We start from the raw sequence: 23459 nt of genomic DNA, 5'->3' as shown, positions 1-23459 counted from the left end.
CAGATGAAAAATATTAAACCACCTATACTGCACGAAAATGTACCTTAACTGTGCCCTGCTGAACACCCTTTTCAGAATGCCAATCTTCCTTACTCATTCTGAGTCACCTGTAATGATACAAGTCTGACAGCTAGACCCAGCTAACAGCTTAGTGCCATCATGAAATGTGATGTTCATCTGCTTCTCAGGAAACCAGCAAGATCGTGAAGCCAAAAGAAAACTAACGCACAAAAAGGAAATATCTTGCTGACCTGAAGAACTGAATGGTTTAGCTCTACAGGCTCAGCCGATGGCCAAAAGTGGCACAAAGGAATGAGCTTAAAGATGTCCTTTTTGACAGCAGCAAGCTGTCGACTCAATACATCCAGCTCATTTCACTGCACTGTAGATTTGTTATGGCATTAGTCACTCCTCTGATGCCCATATTCTCCGACCTTCCTTCAAATTACAAATTGCACAGACTTCCTGGGCCATAGTAGCAGACTATTCTTTAAAGCCAAGCAAAGCAGAGAACCTCTTATGCTATTTACATGGTTTCCCTATTCCCCACCCATTTTTACGTGTCGAGTTTTAAACACCCGATGGTGTAGGCTCCTGTAGGGCAAGAGACTTGAGGGGCTCAGCAGTACCGCCTCAAAAGCCAGACAATGAAAGCCCCACAAGCGGCACACGAGGGGAGGAGGCAGGCGGCGGTCTGGAGCCAAAGGCGAGGCAGGGCCCCGGGGCAGCGGCCCGGCCGGACACCGCGCGGGGAGCACGGACCCCCACGGGTGGTACCGGCCCCTCAGCGGCACCCAGAACAACCGCGGGGACGGAGCGCCGGGCCGGGGCCCACCGCGGCGGGGCCGCCGGGAGGCGGAGCGGGCGGCCGACCGGCCGTCTCCCCCCGCGGCACCGCGTGAGTCCCCGCCCGGGACGGCCGCCGGCTGCGGGGGGACCCCGGCGGGGGAGCCCTGGGGCCGCAGGGCGGGCGGGCCGCGGCCGCCGCCCCCGGGGCCGGCACTGACCTGCCGCTACTTCCAGCTCTCCCTGCTCCGGCCGGCGCTTCCGGCGGCTCCGCGAGGGCACGTCAGGGCCGCGCGCGCCCGTGGCGTCAGCAGGGCGCCGGGCGCCTTGCCCAACGGCTCTCCGCGTGCCGCGCATGCGCGGTACCGCCCGCCGTCGTGCCCGGCTCTCATTCCGCTCCGTGACTGAGCGGTGAGCGACAGTAAAACGAGCCAGTCGCGTTCTCATGGAGCCCCCAGCGCTCCCGCCCTCACATGAGTTAAGCCAATCAAGAGTGGAAGCGACCGCAGTTTCTCGGGCAGAGGCGGGAGGAGCGTGCGCTGCGATTGGCGGCGCTGGGAGAGGGCGGTGGTCTCCGGGGTCGTTGCTAGGCAGAGTAAGATGGCGGCCTTGGACAGGGTCAAGGTGCTGGTGCTGGGCGATTCCGGTGAGTGAGGGCCCCCTCCCCCGGTGCCGGGCGGCGCATGCGCGGCCCGCCTCTCCCTCCCCGGGCCCCGCCGCCCGAGCGGGAACCGCCCGAGGGTAGACCCTGCTCCCCGGCCCGCGCTGCCCGGCGGCCCTGACCCCCTCCCGGCCCGGGCCCAGGGGCGGGTAGCGTGGGCCCCGCCGGTCCTCGGGCCTTCGCTCCTTCCCTCCTCCCCTCGCTGGCTCCCCGCCGCCGCCGGGACCGCCCGCGGTCGATTCGTGTCCCCCAGAGCCTGTGCTCTCTGTGCGCTTGCAGGTGTCGGAAAGTCTTCGCTCGTTCACCTCCTGTGCCAAAACCAGGTGCTGGGGAACCCGTCCTGGACGGTGGGCTGCTCGGTGGACGTTCGAGTAGGTGACGTGCCCCCAGCTGAACGCGTGAGGGAAGGGAAGGAAGGGCCGTGGCGCTTTTTATTTTTCTTCCCCTCCTTTTAATTACTTACCACCCCAGAATGATGTTTGGTTTTGCAGAGCGCATGATCTTCCGAAGCAGGCAGCGTTAAATGTGAGCCGAGCGCTTGTGTGAGCGAGTTCGGACCTTACAAAGGTTGTCGTGACATGTCGTTGGTCGCGCCGCTCCCTGCCGCAGTGGCCGCTGGCGTGGCACGAGTCGGGGAGCGGACGGTTGAAGGCAGAAAGCACAGACCTCAAAGCACGCTTCCCTGAGAAACGCTGAACGCCCAGCTACATTGTCAGCCGAACGTGGCCGGGGGAGAAACAATCTGCTTGGGGAATTCGAGGGTGCTGAGCGTGACTGTAGGGTCGCTTCTCTTTCTCCCTGCCTGTTGCGGGACTTGAGGAGTGAGGACGCTAGGCTAATAGGTTTTCAGCCCAACCTGCAGTCCTCACGGGCTGGTGATAAATGCTTTCTTCCTTCATCGCTCTTTGCTGCATTCTCCTTGATATGTGTTGCCATATATTAGCAATGGTCCTGCCTTAGCGCCTATGAATTTCACCTCAAAGAATGCTGAAATAGGTTCCCAGAATTTGGGGAAAGAAACATGGCAACCTGTGTAACTGTAGAGCAAAACTACCTAGCAGATCCTAGGGCAAAAATTGCTGATTTATTAATTCAGTTCAGATGTCAGTGAGAGTTTGGAGAGGAGAAAGATGCGGTCAGTTGGAATCCAATGTGGTCACCTGTGTTAATACTCTTACAGTACTACCATGTGGATTTTAACAACTATAGGAAGTCATGACCTTACTTTTTCATCTGCTTTGGCAACATGCTATTTCTAAGCACATTGTGAGGTGTTAGATTTGTTACTGTTGAGGTGGAAAGGATACTCCCTGCTGACTTCCCAAGCTCCATCTCATATAAGAGCTGTGGTACCCAGTGGCCACTGCTTGACTCATTCCATCTCTCTTCTACTGAAGAGATTTGGAATGGTGTCAACATGAGACTTTACAAATTTCTATCCAAGTACAATAATCCTTTCAGCTGAATGTGCAAGTGTTGTGTGGACTAACTCCTGTGAGGTGGTGCTGTGGTTATGTACGGTGTGAATTTTTCATCAGATCCATGACTACAAAGAAGGGACTCCAGAAGAGAAGACCTACTACATTGAGCTGTGGGATGTTGGCGGTTCAGTGGGTAGTGCCACTAGTGTGAAAAGCACACGAGCAGTGTTTTATAACTTGCTGAATGGTAAGTTTGCGTGGTGTAAATCTGATTTTTTCACTGGTTCTGTTATGAGCTGTCTCTTGGTTCTGTGGCAGGATTCCTTTAAGTGTGACTGAGGGCTATATTGTTCTCTTTTCCAATTCCAGTACGTTTATACAGGAAAAAAACGATACCATTCGTGGGCAGAATTTTATGGATTCAGTTTTGAACTGGAAAGCTGTTTTAGGCAAAGCTGTGCAGATGAACTTCATAAGCCTTTCAGTTCAGTCGTACAGCTGGCACAACAGGGAGCCTTTGAAGTTGCAGTGATGTCCCTTCCAGCTACACTTGCAGACATAAAGATTGCCTTCACCTTTCCAGACCTGATACACATGCAGAAGTATGATTTATATTTTCTTGTCTGTTCAGTTCCAAAACCTACAGCAGGGAAATCATTATTTGAATTTATATGAATTTTGATAGTTACATCCTCCGCTGGCAGGTTTGAACTGTTCTCCCATAAAATTGCAATATGCTGATAACCCTCTTGCTCATTTAATTTGCCATATTATTTTTAATAATTGAATTTTGCAACTTGCTGTAGATAGAAAGTAGTATTTTATGCCTTCTGTTGAGATACTGACTTAAAGGCCTGGTAGTTCATCTGCACCACTAATAAGAGCAAAGAAGAGATTATAAGCGTAATAATGCAGTATTTCAGTTGTGAAGTTTTGGCGTCCACGGATGGTTCACTAAAAATAGATGTATACCAGATTAACAACTGCTTCTGAAAATATGTTTCAAATGTTCGGTTTGATTCTGGTTTCTTGTTCCAAATCATTTGAAGGCCTTTCAATAACGTGTTAAGCCATGCACTAAACATTTTTGCTCTGTGATTATTTAACTAGATATTTCTTCCTCCTTTCCAAGGAGGGAAACTGTGTGTAGGTACCTCTTGCTTACATTGTTAACCAGGCCTCTGCAAATAAGGTTTGAGTTGAGTTGTGCCCTCAAAGCAAGCCTCTTTGGTATATGAAAAAAATGGATTTCTTTTTGGCACCAAATCCACAGTATGCCAGTGAGTGTAGCTCGGACTTAGAAATATCCTAGAACAGCCCATTAGGAGATGAAATCTTGAACTTACATGTCTGAACTATAATTGATGGTGTTATTAAAATAGAGTTATTTATCTCCACTGCCCAAAAGGTATTATTAGGCAGCTCTTATATGAAAAATGTTGACTTTGGTAGTTAGCCTTGGCACTGGTTTCTTTCATTAGATTAATTCCTTCATTAGAGCTTGTCTCACAAATTGCCTCTATTTGACCTGATTCAAGAAGAGAAGATAAATGCGTTCCTTCTGCCTGACTGCTTGTGCTTTCTGGGCTTGTGGTGGTCTGAAAAACCTGAGATCAGAAGACAGTGAATGTTTGATTGTGGCAGCCTCTGTGCAGGCTGTCAGGGAGACCTGGTTGTTCACCAGGTTAGGTGCAGTTTGCTTTTGGTTTGATAGCAGATCTTCAGCGTTGATGTCCCTGCATCTGGTGTGTAAACTGTGATAATCTAGGACAGGCACTTGGCAATAAGGTTGTGGCTTGCAAGACCTTAATGGGAGAGGAACATTTACTCGAGTAGTCAGTGATCCTGCCTGCTCTTTCTGGATGTTGACACAGTCTTTTTCTGCTTGTGCAACCAGCTATGAAGGGTTTTGGTGAAGCAGGTAAGGGAACTGGCCAAAAACAGACTGGGGAAGAGTGTCTGGAGGTGGAGAGTGTTTCCCGCCAATCATGCAGCAGTGTCTCTGAATCTGTTGCCGTAAGCCAAGTTATGTTGCATCAGGCTTTTTTCCCCTACGCTGGGGGTGGACACACAGTTCAGTTGCCTTTTTATGCTGCTACTGAGATAAATGCTTTGAAATAGGGCTATGGTTGTGATATGCTGGGAGCTCTCATAGGAGAGTCTGTGCACAGTCATGTGGGGTAGTGGAGAATGTTTGTGGAAATGCGGTTTGTTCTTAGTGTGTACAGTGGGTGTGGCCTTTGGGAGTTAAGATGAAAGATTAAATTAATAAGTTTTCTCCACCTGTGGGCTGTGAAGTGTGTTGAGAATGAATCCTGATGAAGGTAAGGGGTATAATTCCGTTTTGTCCTTGAATTAATGATGGCTTGAAGTCTGGAGGAAGTGGGAACATTCCACAGGTTGCAGAAGGTGTGAATAAATAGAAGAAATTTGCTAGCAGGAATTGGTAATTGAGTTAGGAACTGTGGTTATCAGACGTGGGTGTCTGTTAATGGCACAGCTAGGAAGTTTGGCTGGCTGTCTTTCTGTCTCAGAATTTGCATTTTGAAGGATAACGGTCATGAAAAATGCTAGAAGCTTAAACTTAAATACATGAAATCTTATTAATTCATGTTTTTATCAGCCATTTGATGGACTGTGAAAGTTTATCAGAGTCTTGTTTCCCCTTTGGATACCTCCCCAAGTATGTAGCATTAGTTCTTAAAAATGCAGAAAAGCAATAGTCCTCTCTAAACTCTTTAAAACGAAGAAAGAGCCTTTGGACTGCTTAGATGGTGTGACAAAAAGATAGTTATGTTTGCCAATTAGGTAAAACAGAGAAAGGTTAAATTCTCTGCTGGAGTAATACAGAGTTTCAGTATCATCAGGACTAGGCACAGCAGGATCAGGGAATGCCTGCAAGCTTCTTGCAGATTAAACCCTGAGGTGGCTGTTCGTTTCTTCCTTTCATGAGATTTTTCTTTTGCCTCTTATCCAATTCCCGATAAGCGGCTTTAAAAAAACAGTTGCATCCTGATATTTTCAGCTTTAGTCGTTCACTGTAACTGAACCAGTTATACTTCCCTTTCTTTATTCTCAGATATCTGGGAACCTGCAGATGTCATTTTGGTAAGATAAGGTGAAAAAAAAATGTTTCATTAAATAGCAACTTGCTGCCTTCTCTTTCACTTTAGGGATAATTTTAGTGCATGACTTAACCAACAAGAAATCATCTCAGAATTTGTATCGCTGGTCTTTGGAAGCACTCAACAGAGATGTCGCTCCAACAGGAGTTCTTGTGACAAATGGGTGAGTGAAAATCATACGTGCAGGGTTAAGACACAATAATTCCAAACTGTTGTGGAAGTCTTTGTTGATCCCTAAAGCTACTTGAAGTCTACACAAAATTAGACGTGGGTAGACTTTTAAGAAAGAAAGAAAAAAATGGGAGGTATCGAGGAAAATCACTGTTCTTTTTGTTTTACACTGCCAATCAGACCATTCTGCCAGTAGATTCCTAAACTGTATGGCAGAGACCCTGCTTTAAGAGAAAAGATGTTTACTGTGTCCTTCATTTGTCTAAGGCCTTTATGAGAGTGGGTCCAGTCCCTAATACCTGAAGAACTCTGTGACTCGTGATTCTGTGACTTCTATGATCATATTCGTTCAAAGCCCTCGTACAGGAAGTGTTGTGGGATGGCACGTTTCTGTTCCAAAAGGCTTTCCCTCAATGGACCAAGACTGAGGAAGTTCACTTAATTATTTTTCTGGTTTGGATAGTGAGGGAGTTATTTCAGGAGCGTGGCTAAAAAAGAGCTTAGGAAACTCAGCTTAAACAGCAGTTCATAATTAGCTTTCCAACATCTTGTCAAGTATTTCCTCCTGTATCTCCGTACTCCTGTTATACATGTAGTCAAAGAAGTTTTAAGATCATTGATAAACCTCACATGTGAGCAGGGAAACAATAATAAGGGGTAGCTTTTTGTGGGAAGACTATCAATGGTTTATCTGCCTGTGCTGGTTCACAGGTGTGTTTGTAGAAACATGGGAGAAGGGAAAGAGGGTTTGTGCTGTGTAAACTGTAAATTTATCCATTTTGTCCACATACAAGCCCTTCACGATTGTTTTAATTTTCAAAAGCTTAGCTTCTGTCAGGGACAGATGCTCAGCCACTAGCAATTGCTTGGTGGAGTTGTTGCTGTAGGTTGTAAAATTACTTTCCAGAAATCTTGATTCAGGTAAAAATGAAAAACAAATGTGAGGGGAATGATTGGAGCTTGGATTTGTGATGACATTTAATTGCAATATTATTTATGTTATAAAGACTGTCTTTAATCATTATTCATATCTGAATCAAAGCTTATTAGAATTCAGCTTGTAGTGGGTACGTTTTCTTGAATGTAGAAGAATTAGTAACTTGCCACCACGGAACTGTTACCACAACCCTGATCGATCTAAGGTGGAAAGGGGTGGTGTTTCACAGTTGCAATTTAGTTCATTGTCCCTCCTTAAAAAGGGTGTGAATGAAGGAACTTTAGATGTTCAGAGATGCCAGCTTCCTGATCTGTCTCTGATGGCTGCATATACTTGGTACAATCCTGGAATTCCTGTTTCTGTCCTGCTTGTGTTAGCATTTCTTCTGCTGTTCATCTATGCCAAGAAGAAATCCAACTCATGTGGTTTCTTTGCTCTTTCCTTTCAGTCCCTGTGTAGTGACTTACAGATGCAGAAGCACTTCCTTAATTTACAGATGCAGCACATTCTCACTTGGATAAATAATGAGCCTTAATAAAAAAATGACCATTATTTGAAGGGGACAAGGGAGCCCCCTGTGACCATCGCTTCATTCAGAATTGTATTTGTTTTCCTCATCAGTGACTATGACCGTGAACAGTTTGCTGATAATCAGATTCCACTGCTGGTAATAGGAACTAAGCTGGATCAGATACCAGAAACTAAGCGGAATGAAGTTTTGACCAGAACAGCTTTCTTGGCTGAGGATTTCAATGCTGAAGAGATAAATTTGGTTAGTGTCCTTGCCACCAGTGTTGTTTTTCTTTTATATGGGAGGGATTCTGCTTTTTTAGTAAGTAAAGATGTTGTTACAAAAATGAATATTTTGGAGATTTTCTCAGTAATCCCAGAGGCATGCACATTTTGGTTGGCTATACCCCTTGCTTGATGAAATGATCGTCTTTGTTTCACTATAGGGGGGTATAGGGGGTGTTAGATAAGGTTTACTGAAGCTTGGAATTGATGGTTGGGAGTTAAGTTTTCTCTTCCTTGTTCTTCTGACACAGACTATCCTTGAATGAAACATCAAGACCGCTTTATTTATATATGTGTATGTATGATGTGTGTATATATGCATAAAAATATACCTGTTCTGTGTGAATGCTTGTATATGCACACACACATACAAACACATGCACGATCCCATGTGTAGCCTGTACAAATTACTAGCTGACTGTATAGCTGGTGGCGGAAGGAAGATGTGCGGTGTGTAGCGGGGTACTTGGAATTCTCCACTTGACTCGCAGAACAGAAGTTGGGCTTTTCCCTCAAATGACTGTGGAGCAGAAATGCGTACAGTGATTGCATGTGTGCGTGTCAGAGGAAAGGGTGTGTTGATTTCCATGTGTATGGCTTCCTTGCGTTGATTTTGTTGTGCTCAGTGTTGTTGGCTTTTGTGTGTTCTAGGACTGCACCAATCCTCGTTACCTGGCTGCAGGTTCATCCAATGCTGTCAAGCTAAGCAGGTTTTTTGATAAGGTGAGTCAAGTCAGTTAAATCATGTTTTAGTGTTCTATGTATTGAACACGGTTTGTGATGTGGACATGGACCAACAGTTAACTGTTCCTTTCACACTCCATTTTTTGAGTCGGTTCAGGCGAGGTGTGGGGAGGCCAAAGATTGGTAATCTTTTGGAAATCTCCAGAAAATAGGTGATCTGCTTAAAGGTTTGATTGTTGATCTGTATAGAGCAATGAAAAAACTCAAAAATGTGCAAAGACACTCTGCATATGCTTTTTGGAGCCCTTTGGCAGGCCAGAGGTTTTGCAGTGTGCTAAAGCAGCAATGTGGGGAGTACAAGACTATGGTTAGCACTGTTGCTTCTGGTTAAAGCAAACTTTAGGAGTTAAGAAATTTGGCATATTACTCTCCCTTCCTGTACTAGAGAGCATCAAGGCTTACTGTGAAAGTGACAGAAGGAGTGCTCTAGTTTAAGCATCTCCTGGACAAAGAGATCTTAGTGGAGCAGATCACCTCCTGTAACAGATCACACTAGAGGAAATTTGGCCTGAATTTTCTTTGGAGGAGGGTGTAGATTGTGCAGGGTGATACAAATCACTTTTTGATTCTTAGATTGACGGTATTGCCTCTGAAGGTATCCTTCAGCACAGACAATGTGTGCATCATTCTCAGAGAGCAAGTCAGGCTGCCTCTTCTCAAGCATCACCTATGGCCAGGAGCTGCTCAGAACCACCAGAGTTATGCACCTGCAGAATGAGCTTTTTCTAGTGCTCAGAATCACTGCACATGCAGGGATGGGTGGGAATAACGGACTCTAATGCAGTAAGGAAAAAAAACAAACCATCACCTCTATTACTAAAGAGGGCTAACTAAATTAGGTGTGTAGAAGTTGAGGATAACACAAATTTACTAAGAATGCCTGGAGGTGGCAGCTCCTTCTATTTGTAACAGAGCATTGCACTTAAAGCAGTAGGTCTGGAGCAGCGGACATCTTGTCTCAGCCATGAGTTTCAGGGCTCATGTGTGAAACGTTGATTGGAATCTGAAGTTATGCATATGCTGTGCCAGCTAAGATCATTGTCTGTTTTTCCCAGGTCATAGAGAAGAGATACTTCTTAAGAGATGGCAATCAGGTTTGTCATTTTTCTTCCTGTTTTCTTTTGTTTCTCCCTGTGTAATGTGAACTGCTGACAGTCTCCTCTTTAAAACCTGGGCTTCATGTGACTTAAATGATAATGTGTGCTGGTAATTGAGTTTTTAAATCTGTGGGAGCACAGCTGTTTTGGATAGGCAGAAAAGTGGCAGACTTTTGTCAGTTGAAGTACTTGTCTCTAATGTGATTGGCAGTGAAATAATTGGGTATCCTAACTTAGCAGAAGTTGCAAGAGTAAAGTAAAATGGGCAAATATGATCTCTTTCAGATCTGTCAGCTTCGGGCTGCTTGGTTACAGGTTTAGGCCGGAAGTGCTGTCCTGAAGGTCAATGAACAGGCTTTTGTTGCACAGCTGGGACAAGCATTTTATGTTTTGTACAGGTCATTTTCATAGAACTAGGGAAAGTGGCAGTATGATACCAGCTTGTAATTCATTCCTAAATGGCTGAATTAACTGTTTTCAGTACAGTTGGTGAAGAACTAGCAAAATTACTCTCCTGGTTTGGGCAGGGGACGTCAACATTTTTTGTGCCCCCCACCTTCCTATGCAGAGTCTGCCATGCGGAGACTAGCGAGGTTCCACTTATCGTATCTGTGAAGGTGCTCGCAAATTGCCATGAACAGCACCACTGGAATACAATCAAGTGTATTGTTAGGTGTGGCCGTGCTGAAAGCCCCTTAGGGAGAGCTGGGAAGAAAATAGTCAGAAATTACAAAATGCTTACTTTCCTTGAGTGTTTCTTTATACTTTTTAAAAATAAATTTGCCTTTTCCTCTTTCAGTTCTGCATGATGCCTTTTTTCTTCCCCTCTCTTCTCCTCCCCACATTCTAGTGAACGGAAGTCTCCCTTTCATGGAGATAATAGCTTAGTGCAGAAATCTGCTTGTGTGCTGGTTGTCTTTGATGCATGATGTAAGATTTTTGGTTTTCTTATTTGATCATTTTTAGTGGCTAGCCAGGGATTAACTTTATATTCCTTATGGCCACGTGCCAAAAATTACAGCCGCCTGATGACTACTTTCATCTGCCTCACGGAAAACCGCTCAAAAGCTTAAAACAGATCTTAACCAGTGGACAGTCATATTTAAAGAGACAAAATACAAACTGGAACTGGAGATTTCATTATAACCTCTTAATGTTATTATTTGAAATCATCTACTTAATGTAAATCTTACAAATATGTTTGTGGGTTTTCTACAATAGATCTCTTTGATCACTCGTATTTTGAGATATTTCTGTTATAGACTTCTTCAGAATGATAAGAATGATAAGTTTCAAATTGTAGCTATGACTTCATCAGATCTCTGATAAATAATTGATACTCCTAATTAGTGACTTTGATATAAAAAATGCAAAAGCAGGTAAGTTTTTAGGTATGGTGTCCTGCTACTTTTTAGTTAGAATGATTGCATTTTGCCTTTTTGAATTCCCAAAGTAGTTTTGATGAGATGAACCTTTATGCAAAATCTGCCAGATTTTGCCTTTAGAGATGATCGCTTTTCAGAGATGAACAAAATAATTCCTGAATGAATACCTTGCATATCTGTTTGAGTTTTGGGCCTGAAAACCCTAACTAAATTTAAATTGTGGGGGGTTTTTTAGTGCACTTTTATTTTGGGTAAGCTCTACAGCTTTCTCAGTTTCCCAGTGAAGTGTGTAACCTAAGCAGTTATTCTGGGCTGAAATCAAATAGTTTTATGATGCCATCAATAGGACAGCCATCTTATACAGTATTAGAAAGTAGTGCATCTCTCTCTTTTGTGGGATTCACAGGTGCATGGGATTGCAAACCTGTTTGAAATACTGTTAAGCCAGAGAAGCTTCTGATGGTTTCAAGTAGATTTTTTTTGTAAGCACTCATCACACTGTAAGCAGTATCTACAGATTGGCTGCAGAAGCAGCAGTGCTAATCCTTTGTGTTGATGCAGCCATTTCAATTCTGATGGTTTTCTTAAAGCTTTCAGCAATTGATAAAACTGTAGTTTCAACCACCAGTGAAGTGCTTCTATCTCAGGTTAGAAGGCATAAAGTCTCAACAGCTCTTTAGTAGGACTTAGTAATACTATTTTATAGTTTTAAAAATGGATGGAGGAGAAATTCTTGTATGCATTTGAATCCGGGGGGAAATACAGACTTTGAAATCTGTAGTTAACTGGTTTAGGGCTTGTCTAAGAAATGAAGGCTTTTGTTGTAACCCTTGCCAAAAAGCCTTAAGGAGCTCCATAGAACAAATGAGCCATATTCAAGTTTTGCAGCTTGTTTGTTTAATGGTGCTCCTCTAGCAGTAAGGTGAAGCATTTTAGTCCTGCTTCTGGAGACAGCGTGGAAAAGGAAGGCATTGTTGCGGTTGGCTTGGTAACAGGCACTCAGATGTGGGCTAGAGGGAGCTTGTGCGGATTCTGACATGAGGACTTACCTTTCCTGTCTCTAGATTCCTGGCTTCTCTGAAAGGAAAAGGTTTGGAGGAGGAACACTGAAGAGCCTGCATTATGATTGAACACTGAAGAAGTGGAAGATGACTTCTCCGAGTTCCTAATGACATTCCCATTCTGACTGAATGCTTCAAGACAATAATGCTTACGTCAAGCAGAGTAAAATGATATTACAGCCGGGTAGGCTGTTGAAGTTACTTTTTCTGGAAAAGTCTTGGGGAAGAATTTCCAAAAATCAAATCTGAAGCCTAGAATGTTTCTTAGGATTGCAGGCTGTCTGGATATATGGGAACATTTGGGGAAATTGTGCAATAAATTGAATGCCTCTCACACTTCTATGGCAAACTATCATACACAGCATGGATATGTGACATCTTTGTCTCAATTTTGGAAAACTTAGGGACCGTCTTTGCAATGAATTATGTTCATCTTACCTCTAAAGGAAAGATGACACTGAGTGGGCTTCTCATTTACAGTAAAGTGAACAAAACAAGTGAGGAAAATGTAAGAATGGGTAAGGAATGGTCTGGATAATAATGGAATGCCTTAATTAAATGAGTGGTGTTATCTCATGTGGAACACACTGTTAAGCCCTACTCAAAAAGGATCAAATAGGTAAGAGTTGAAAAAAGATATGAAGCCTTAGAAAGAAAATCATGAGCAGAAAACAAGTGGTATTTATTCTGCTGCTTAAATTTAAGTTGTTTACTTTGGAGAGGAAAAAGTGAATCGGGTATTCCTGTTTATCTTTTCATAATTGAATGTGGTCTTGTTTTTTAAATTCAAAGTCGCTGCAATGAAAGCTGATGGAAGAAGGATGTTTTTATACAGCGCGTATTTGGGACAAATGTGACATGGTCTTGCTGAGCCTGAGAGCTTAGTGGATTCAGAAAACATGAAGTGTAAGAACATGCTCTAAATTAGAATGGATAGAAATTTAGAAGGGATATAAAGCCCTGTGAAAAGTAGGAACTGAGCATGATTAGAAGGAAAGTTCTGTGACAGGGATGTTTTCTTTTCATAGTTAGTAGGAAGTATAAAGGAGACTTGACCTGATCTGATCTACTGTGCAAGATGTTGTCTTCCAAAATAGCCCAGGCTTTGTACGGTTTCTCGCCTCCCCATAATTATATGGAGCAGTAAAAGCCTGATTTATGGCAGTTTCTTCTTTCCCATCTTTGCTTGCCGTTACCTCAAGTGGTTAAGCCTCTGGCAAAGGCTAACTAAGAGCTGGAGTTAGATATAAATACAAATTAATAATAAATGTTGCCAGAAGAAAGTAAAATGCTGGTGTGAAATTGACGGCGAGCAGAGTTCTGCAGTCTCCAGATTACATCTGCCTGCAGCTCTTCTCTAGCAGCTGCCTGGAAATCAATGGAAAACTGCCTATTGCCACTAATCAGGCACAAAAATGACAGCTAGGTGAACCAGTCAAACTTATTAAAAATATGGACACTTGCTTTTCCTTAGGCCATTTCCAGAAAGGTCTTGGGGCATTTGCAAACACGAGCGCAGTGAGTTTTTAGATGCCTGTGTGAAATAGGTTATTAGTTTACATTACAACCAGGGAAAATAAGGTATCGAAATATTCATAGCAGGTAACCGTTGTTGAGCTATGCAGCTCATGACAGCACCAATGTGTCTCTGCTCCTTTGACAATGAAAGCTGGAATTATTTTGTCAAGGTCAGGTGCTGTCTTAGGGTAATCAGGTCTTGGCTCCCTCCAGTTACCAAGGAATTGCAGAGCAGAACAAGCAAGCTAGGGCTACTTCTTCCTTCACCCTCTGGCTTCTCGAGGAGAATTGCAAGCGGTGTAGAGTAAGAGAGGCCATTTAGTTTAAGATGCTGCATGAAACAATGGTTGTACAGGTCTTTGATTTGGAGGAAGCAACTATCCTAAGTAGCCATCTTCAATTAATCAAAAATGGAACATTGCTCAGCATGCTCTAGGGTGACCTAAGCCCTAGTTGCAGCTTACCTGTATTTGTGCATTTCATTCCTGAGGCTCCACAAAGAAGAAACTTCTCCATATGAGAAATCTTGTGAAGGTCAGTTTACACTCCAGGAAGAGGAGAGAATGCATAGTTCCTAGGTATCAGTGGGATTGAAGGTGATGACTGTCAGGATTTAGGAGCAAATTAGAAAAACGTACCCTTGTGATAGGAGGGAGACAAGATAAAGGGAGTAGTATTGAGGAAAAGTAGAGCTCAGCTAAGTCTGTCTGGACTCAAGCATCCAGCTGTAAGCCATAAAACTCCTCCCAGGATGTCTCCATCCACTCTTGAATTGACCTGCTGTGTGGTCTGAGAAGTGACTTCATGGTCAGTCTCACTGTCCGACCTGCAAAGTGCAGGAGACTTCCCCGAAGGCAAGGCTCTGATGTATGTGTTTATCAAATTGTAGTACTTTCAATACATTGGGAGATAAAGAGTTTACCCTTTTTTAGTCTGGGTGTTTAACTTCAAGAAAATGAATACTAGAGTTGTTCCAAGCTGTTTGTGTTGTCATGATATTTATTCTGATATCACCAACCTTAACTCTGTCCTACAGAAACAAACCATTTAACTTCAATAGTCAGTTTTAATGCACTGAAATCCTTTAGGTAGCTGTGATTTGGTTATAATTGTAAAGGGTAAAGGCTAGATTTCTATGCTGTTTGCCATCAGTAGCCCTGAAAAATGGTTGCAGACCCATCTGACCAGGATTACAGTGCTTTAGTGTTTGTGTTCCCTGATTAGAATAGATTGCTTTGTAAAACACCAGTGTGGGTTTTTCCATGTATTTTTACCTGCTTTTCTTCTAGGATTTCATCAGGACCGAGTTCAGGATATTAGCATATTCATGTCATGTTTAAATAAAATCCTGAAATGTCATGGTTTTTCTGTGCTTGAGATTTGGATAATTGCAATATCCCTGTGGTTTTCACATTTACATGACTGGCACATGCTGTAGCTTTCTTGGAATAGCTCCATACGATTTTTGTTTGGAGTGGTAGCTTCTGTTTTCCTAAATGTAATGCAGAGACAGAATGGACTGATGATTATAAATAAGAAAAACTGTGGGAATTGGCAGAAGTTGTGGGCACCATTAACCTGCTGACTAGGTGTAGTGTGGGATTAGGTACGTCTTTATCTTAATCAGAGATAGTGGCTCCATATGTGAGTGCCAGCAGTTTAGCACTGTACCTTGGTTGTACCATATTGTTTTTGTGTATAGAGCAAGAATATCTCACACCTGCTGTGGTGTGTGTCAAGTCTTAGGATCCAGCAGGCAATGTGGCATGACCATCCCAGTTCTTTTCATTGGTTTTGCCTTTACTCACTGCCCCATCACTTCTGTGCTTCTGCTTTACTTCTGTCTCAATGTCTGAACATCGGTTTTAAATTGTCACTGTGTTGATGTTTCTCCCAAATGTTCATCGTCCAGCCAAATGGTGTTTGTTTTTTGGATCACAGGCTTGAGTGTAGAGGTTGTCTTTCTTACACCTGTGTTAACATAATGTTCTGAATCCAACATCTTAGATATTTTAATGCAAATAGGTCTCCAGTGCAGATCAACTATCTTACTTGTTTAGATCTCAGCAAGTCACCACAATTACATATAATTTTTCCTCTTAGGACAAGGTGATGTGTAATGGAGTCATGTACGTTGATGATGTTACGTTTATTTTTAAAGAAAGTGCTAGCTTCTCGTCAGAACCAGGAGCACGTGAGCAGCCGGAGTCACTGGCATCGCTGTTTGCACCTCACCTGTTTCAGCTGCCCAGAAAAGATTTGCCTCCAAGTTTGGGGCTGTGGCACGGAACACTTTATCTGTGTCACACTTCATTCCTCCATCTGTGTGTTTCACCTTTCTTTCCTCTGCTCCCTCCCATGCCCTTTATGACCCTTCTGTCTGTTTAGCCTATGTCCACCCATGCCCCTCTTTCTCTGTCGCTCCAGCTCCCTTTCTGCCAATTTCTATCCCCCTTTCTCTCCCCGCTTCCCATGTCTTACCTGTCTGACCCCCATGTATCACTGGGGCTCACAAAGACCCCTCTCTGTGCTCCCCCTGCTCTGTCTTCTGGTTTCCCCTTTCTTCCCCTGTTCTTCTCCTTTCACCTCTCTGCATGTCTCTGTCTCTGTTTTCCTACATCTCTCTTTCTCCTTCAGTCTGTCTGTCTGGTATCTGTCACAGGCACACACATTTCACATCGAAGCACTTTTACCCAGTTCCTTCAAACTGGAGTTTCTCAATCTCTCTGTGTTATTTCCCAGTCAGAAATACATGCCCAGGTACTGTGTATGAGAGGTGTCAGTGAAAATGGCTCACGCAGGTACATTTGGGATGTGTCAGACTTCCCATGCACACAGAGGTGAAATGTACAGCAAATAAACAATGAGCCTCCCCTGTTCCCAAGGGGCTCGGCAGAGCTTTCTGCTTGATTTATGACCAGTTTGATGGCTGAGGGCATAGTCAGAAGCACGAATATGCCCTAAATAGGGAAAATTCCCCAAATCTGCCCCTCTTGATATCCACGCAGAAAAGTAGGAAACCCGTGTGTACAGTAACCTAAAGGTCTTGAGTATACATATTTGTGCTTGTAGCCACAGGACTGTGTGCTCCTCGCAGGAATCTTTAGCAAAGGTCCCACAGGCTTTAAGCATGTAAAGCCTATGCAGTAATGGGCTTTTGCATGCAACCTTAATACAAATTTTCATTATTGATAACACTTGCAGAGGCAGCTGCAGTATGCTCCATTTATCACAAATGAGGTGTGAACTGCCGTGTCGTAGCCTGCAGTCAATAGATTTTTTTAGTGAGGTATAGTGAAGTTGGGGCTTGAAGTCTCATTTCTCAGTTGATAAGGAGGTGGCAGACTTTACTGATCGAAAACCTGATTCTGCTTTTCAGCAAAGGGAGCTTAATCCTTCTATTTCTTTTGTTAGTCAGCTCTTCCCATTAGAAGTCATGTTCCTGCCTCACTTTCCTTATGGGGATGCTGGTTATGTTGGTTCCTTTATAGGGCTGAGCAAGTCTGTGGCTTAGTGCACTAGTTTTCTCCGAGGAAAAGCCATTATCGTTATTGATGAACCTGTCACTGGCTGGCAAGTTACCAGAAAGTGCTCAGAGGTAAAGCTTTCCTTGGGGTGTGCTTTGCTGCACTGTGCATTAGGTCCTCAGACAGACACTGTTTTTTGGGGGGGGGAAAAAAAAAAAAAAACAACAACGCAGGCAGGTGTCAGGTAGAGGAGGGGAAGGAGAACAAAATCAGTCCCAATCCTCTTTAATTTCAAACATCCAATCAACTGCAAAGCTCTCCTACCTAGTGAGGGCCTGATAATGTAGCCAGAAGTATTGTTAGTATTACCCACGTGCGCTGCTGTGGGTTTATTCTAACATCTGCTCGTAAATGGGGAAAATGTTTCTTTATGATACAGGAGAATATCCAGTTAAGAAGAGTCTTCATCGCTCACCATGGGTATATGAGCAGCGTAAGGGCTTTCTGATTGTGCAGGCAAAGCTGCAATAAACCGTGATCCTCGGGACTTGAGTCTACACGGATCTTGAAATTAGATATAGTTCCCTAACAGTGAGAGTGATGGTGCCTGACATGGTTAATGGAAGAAAGCAGATTTGTCACTGTTTGGGGTTTTTCAGAGTAGAATTAGTAGTTTTCTGAAAGCTGTGCTGTAACACCGCTTTGAGGAGAAGTACCCCAGCATGTTTGTAAGCAAGTTAGTTTAGATGATCAGAGCTATCTGTGGCAGCAAAGAGACTGTGAAATCTAGCTTTGGCAGTTGAGTTGCTTAGCCAACCCCTGCTGCAAATGCTGTTAAGTAGAGAAATATGTTTTCTTTTTCCTGCTTTGGCATTATATATCACTGAGATACAGCTTGTTATGCCCCTTGGGCTTATCAATGCACAGAAACTCTGGTTCCATACCTACTGAAATTGCACAGAGAAATTCCTTCTCAGCGTACCACTGCTGACTTCTCCCAAAAAGATATGGCATACAATACCAGCTCATAAATAAAACCACATGCTCTTTCACGACGAGATCAACGAAGCGAAAGTCTGGGCTGTGCAGAAAATCCAACTCGTAGTTCAGTCATTTCTTTTGACTAGGAGAAGGAGCATGAAGTGAAATAGTGTGTGATTAACGCATGCACATCTGTGTTCCCTTTGACCGGCAAGTTAACGTTTACAAAGTGGAAACACACTGCTGGCTTTGGGTTAAAGATTTATTAAAGGACGAGGAGGCCCGGTAGCTTTGGAGGCTAGGACTACGTTCAGAGTTTTTATCTTGCTGTCTGAGACCATCTTCTCTTCCTAAGGCTTGCTTTGGTGGGGCTTATGTGGGCGTGATAGGCTGTCCTACTCTTGGTGAATAAAAAGTCAGATCACAAAATTCAGTGACTGTCCAAAATTAACACCCTCCTTAGTTGTTGCAGCAGAGTGGGGAAGGACAGAACGGGGCAAGGTGACTGAATTATCTCCTGATTCTTGGGAGTGGTTCTCCTAGCCTGAAAACAGAAGCATCACATCAAGGTGAGCAGGTGGCTTCTCCAGCCTCTTTTCACGCAGCATCTGCTTTTTGGTGACAAGGAGTGTGTGCTTTCCACTGCAGACAACTTTTATGACCTTTCCTGCACAAATAAATGATAATGATTAACCTGTCTGGCATCTGCTGCTGAATGGTCCCAGAAAAATGGCAAGGACATATTTAATAAGAGCCACTCTACAAAGAAGTACATGTTATTAAAAAGAGCCTTTTTTTGCTGCAAATCTGTTGGCAGTGATAAAAAAATATAAATATTATTGCTTTATTGTCTTACATTATGATGAAATGTTAAAAAAAGATACTAAATCCCTGGTACTAGAGAGCTCCTGTCCTGTTTGGCAGTGTGTAAAGGGTTAAAAACAGAGAAGAAATGCCATCTGGGGAAACTGAGATCATAGAGACAGGAGTAAATAAGTATGTTAATAATATGTACATCAGTGAATGCATTTTAGCTGGACAAAGATAGGCAGGAGAAGAGGTTGGTCCGTTTACAAACAAGATACATCACTGTGAGAAGTAGCGAGCCACTGCAACAGCAGGTCCATGACAACATCAGAAAGGATCTGTTGCAGTTGCTTCTTGGATACGTAGCACATGCATGCCAAATCTGGCAGCTTCCCAGGGTAAAATTCCGAGATGTTTCGAATCATTCACTCTGGGGTGACATCTGTTGTGGACTACTCTGCAACATCCAGCTGAAGACGTCACACCAGCTCTCTGGCGGGGCTTGTTGCCTTCACCAGTGACAAAACCCCTCAGTGCTGCTGTGTCAAAGTGCGGCCAGCTCGTTCTGTTCTGCTGGTCCCCTTTTCCCAGCCTTACGGACATGTTCAGATCAACACACACAGCAGAAGAGCTTTACTTTTGGGATTGGACAACTGCTCACAATGAGAAGTGGTGGTGATCCAGTAAGTGTACTCATCGTGGCAGCACTGGCACACTACAGCCCACACTGGGAAGCACTGTGCTAAGCACAGAGTAGAAATTGATGAAGATGTAGGCCCTGCTCTGGAAAGCTGTATCCTGATAGTCAAGTACTAAGGTAAAGGGACACAAGAATAGACAGCCTTGCCTCTGCCACGTGGCATGAAATACGCATGGCATAGGAAAATGCTAATGGAGAGCGTAGGAAAGCAAAGGTTCTATTGCCCCTTGTCTCTCAGGAACCCAGGGCATTCACCCATGTGGTGGCCCACCACCTGAACTTTTACATGGTTTGTCAGGAAGCGAAAGGCCTTTTAATGCAAGTGCTGTGAAGACTTGAGTCCCCTTTGTCTATTGCATCAAATATAAGCTGCCTCATCTTCTGTTTGAAAGGCTTCTTCCGTTCTCATCTTTCATTCACCGCTGAGATGTCAAACACTAGATGCTGTTTTCAAGCTGTTAAATTTTCAAGCAAGCCCCTTGGTACTTTCTCTCATTCTGCCTCTCTTACTTAGATGAGCTCCATCGTGATGCCTGTGAGAACAGTTCACGTCTGATAAGCTGCTGGTATGCAGGTACCATACAGTTGCATATGCATCATGTGGTGGCTGTTGCATTGATGTCTTATGCTTTTTTACATATCTCTTTTGGATCTTGTTACGTATTTCAGCTGAAATCTCTCTGGGGTAAAGGCCACATGAAGCCATGCCCTGGACAGGTGTCACAAATCCAGAAAGATAGCTGAGAAGACACTGAACACTTTTAGTGCTTGTTCTTCCCCACTTCATTGTGTTTATGAATCATGTTTATGTGATAACAAAGACAGTTGCTAAAATATTAATGAAGTACATCTATACTTAATGTTTCATAAGATCTATATTTAAGAGCTGCTGCAACTAACTAAAGGGGTTGTTTAAGTAAATCACAGAATCACTGAGGTTGGAAGTGACCTCTGGAGATCACCTAGTCCAACCTCCCAGCTCAAGCAGGGTCAGCTGGAGCAGGTTGTCCAGGACCATGTCCAGTTGCGTTTTGAGTATCTTCACAGCTGGAAAATGCACAACCTCTTGGGCAACCTATTCCAGTGTTTGACCACCACTCAATATTCACATTTAAGGGCAAAAAGGAAAGTCCAGAGAACTACAGGCCAGTCATCCTCACCTTCATCCCCGAGAAGGGGTGCTCCGTCCCTCCAAGGGATGCTCCATCAGTTCAAGGCAACTAATCCTGGAAACCATTTCCAGATGCGTGAAGGGCATGAAGATGGTAGGGAGTAGTCAGCATGGATTTATGATTTCCCTCTTAAATGGGACGGGCTAGATCAGAAACACCACAGAAGTGTTAGGAAATCTTCTTTTCTGTATTTCATATAATTTGGAGGTCAGTGTCTCATTAAATGTTTCTCCCTGTATGGAAGGGAAAAGCAAGGTTAGGCAACCTAATAAGCTTTAAAACATTTACATGGCTGTCAAGTGAGTAAAGTGATACTACTTTGTCCTTTCTTAGGAAACAAGAGCAAGCAGGAAGTAGGTCTACACATAATTAAAAAGCAACACCTTTATTTTTACCTGTCCCACAGAAGAAAACAAGAGAGCAGGGCCTGTAAAGAGGTGTGAGCAAGGGGAAATGTAGGTTCTCAAAGGGGAATGTAAGCTGAAATGTGATGTTATCTCTCCTGCTGCATGGCTCAGGGGAAGGGGATCTTGGAAACCCCTGAAACTTTGCAACTTCTATTTCCAAAACTGTAGTCACACTTATAATCCTTCACTGTCAGAAAATAAGTGAGATGAACTCTTTACTCTTAAATATTGTCTGGTAGGAAAGGAGTCTCAAGGGTAGGTGACAGGTGCTGGGTACTTTATTTCTTTGGCAATGATGAATGAACACTCAGGGTGAATGAACATATTCACAGTCTCTGCCTCGAGCTGGAGAACTCCCCACTGCTGGTGCAGTATTTATGGCGAAGCTGGAAGAGGCCAGGGTATGGAGAGCGCCTTTCTGGGCAAACAGGAGTATGGCAAGCAGTAACGGAGACCTAAAGAAGACTTAGAACTTGGAGATTACTCAGTCCATATTCTTCTAGAGCCTAATACAACAGAGTCCAAGTCTACGGTTCAAGACTTTCAGGTACTGCTGTAATAAAATGCTGGAAGTTCCCAGTTGTACTCATTCTCAGCCCACCCACATTGTAATGGGGCTAAGTTTTGATCTGTTTTAGAGAAAACATTGCCTAATATTGTACAGCCAGGTTAGCTGAGTCTGTTCCTGGTGACTATGTGATAAAACCATTAGTGTCATGAAACCAGAGGAGCCCAGCTCAGCCCCTGAACTGTCCCTAAGCTGGGGAGGTTGGAGGCAGTGGGTCAAGGTGGCTCACAAGCAGGCAGAAAGTCCCGGTTGAGTTTAAGAAAGGATGGGACACGTGCTTTCTTAGGTCATCTCTCCACAGCGCTCTTGCTTATTGGTTGTGGGGCACCAGCTCCAGCCAGTGCCACCAATGAGTAAGTCTTGCTACTTTCCAGACAAATCTTCAACTCCGGCTCTCTGTCTCCATTTCCAGGGATCTCCAGGGATGTATTTGTGCTTGCTTTGTTGCTGTTTGCTCAGTGTTCGTCGTGTGTGAAACAGTATGCAAAGATGATGACAGAACTGGCTCAAAACACCTTAGCTGTGTAGCCAAATGAAGAAACAAAGAAGAAGCAGGAGAGGTGTCATGGCCTGTCTGGGCTGTGGTGCTCCTGCTCTAGCGGAACAAGTGTTACAGGTGAAGAGGAGATCCAGTGTCCAGTTCTGGGGCTCCCAACACAGGAAAGAGTGACCAACTGCAGCAGGTTCAGCAGTGACCAGGCACGCTGGTTAGGGGCTGGAGCCCACATCCTGCAAGGGACCAGGCTTGTTTGGCCTGGAGAAGAGGCAGCTTTGAGGGAGCTAGACAGCAGCTTCCAATACCTCTGGAGAGGTTGCCAAGAAGATAGAACCTGGCTCTTCACAGCGGTGCATGGTGGGAGGGTGAGAGACAACTGCCATCAGCTGAAACAAGGGAAATTCAAGTTGCATATAGGGAAAATCTTTTTGACCATGAGGGCAATCGAGCAGTGGAACAAGCTGCCCAGTGAGGCTGTGCAGTCTCCATCCTTGGAAGTCTTCAAGAGAAGACTAGATAAAGTCCTGAGCAGCCTGGTCTGATCTCAGAAGTGACCTTGCTTTGAGCTGGAGGTTGGACTAGTGACCTTCTGAAGTCCTTTCTGACCTGAATTACCTTATGATCCTGTGACTGTAAGACCAGAGGGGACAGCCAAGCAAAACTAGCTCTCCCTCTACCCCATCCATAACCACTTTCTCTTCATACACCCCATCATCTCCCTTGTAGCAGCCAGCATATTTTGCCAGACCTTAAGAAGTGGCAGCTCTCGGTGGCTCTAAGGTATTACTCAGGGTCATGTGAGGAGGTGCCAGTTTTTAGAGAACACAAAAGTATTAATGCCTGTCCCTCCTGCAGCCCAAGCTCTCGCTGGCCACTGTGGGGGCCACATGAGCTGGTAACTGCTTTGGGGAGGGAAGGCTTCCAGGGTGCTCTAGGAGAGGAGGAGACATTAACTCCAGGGTCATATTCGAATTTCAGTGTGTGCCTCCTAGATATTTCCTCCTGGCAGGACTTATAGTAGACCAGGTCATGGAAAGGGAAAAAAATATTGCCTTTTTTTGTGAGGAGAGGTGAGAATTCAAAGTAAAAGAAATCAAATAAAATAAATTGATTTTTTTTTCTGCAACTTCTGGAAATGCAGAGCTACTTTCATTAGTATT

At 44.0% G+C, this 23459-nt stretch overlaps 2 protein-coding genes across 2 annotated transcripts in view; one reads left to right on the top strand and one right to left on the bottom strand.

Moving 5' to 3' along the window:
- The window catches only part of GTF2E1 (general transcription factor IIE subunit 1), a 57842-nt gene extending 56712 nt beyond the window's left edge, over window positions 1-1130 (bottom strand). The window contains exon 1 of the mRNA XM_075437390.1: window positions 1008-1130. The gene's annotated coding sequence lies outside the window, so the exon portion shown is untranslated. The remainder of the gene's footprint in view (window positions 1-1007) is intronic.
- Window positions 1131-1336: 206 nt separating this feature from the next.
- RABL3 (RAB, member of RAS oncogene family like 3) lies at window positions 1337-15641 on the top strand. The gene is made up of 8 exons (XM_075437379.1): window positions 1337-1432; window positions 1727-1818; window positions 2986-3115; window positions 6042-6156; window positions 7723-7873; window positions 8548-8619; window positions 9696-9734; window positions 12187-15641. Exons 1-8 carry the CDS (start codon window positions 1387-1389, stop codon window positions 12250-12252), a joined length of 711 nt encoding a protein of 236 aa, XP_075293494.1. The 5' UTR covers window positions 1337-1386; the 3' UTR covers window positions 12253-15641.
- Window positions 15642-23459: the final 7818 nt, after the last annotated feature.

Source organism: Opisthocomus hoazin, chromosome 1 (assembly GCF_030867145.1).
Source record: "Opisthocomus hoazin isolate bOpiHoa1 chromosome 1, bOpiHoa1.hap1, whole genome shotgun sequence".
In the NCBI taxonomy this organism is placed as follows: Eukaryota; Metazoa; Chordata; class Aves; order Opisthocomiformes; family Opisthocomidae; genus Opisthocomus; species Opisthocomus hoazin.
Note: the sequence above shows the minus strand (reverse complement) of the source record. Positions and strands in the feature narration are given on the sequence as shown.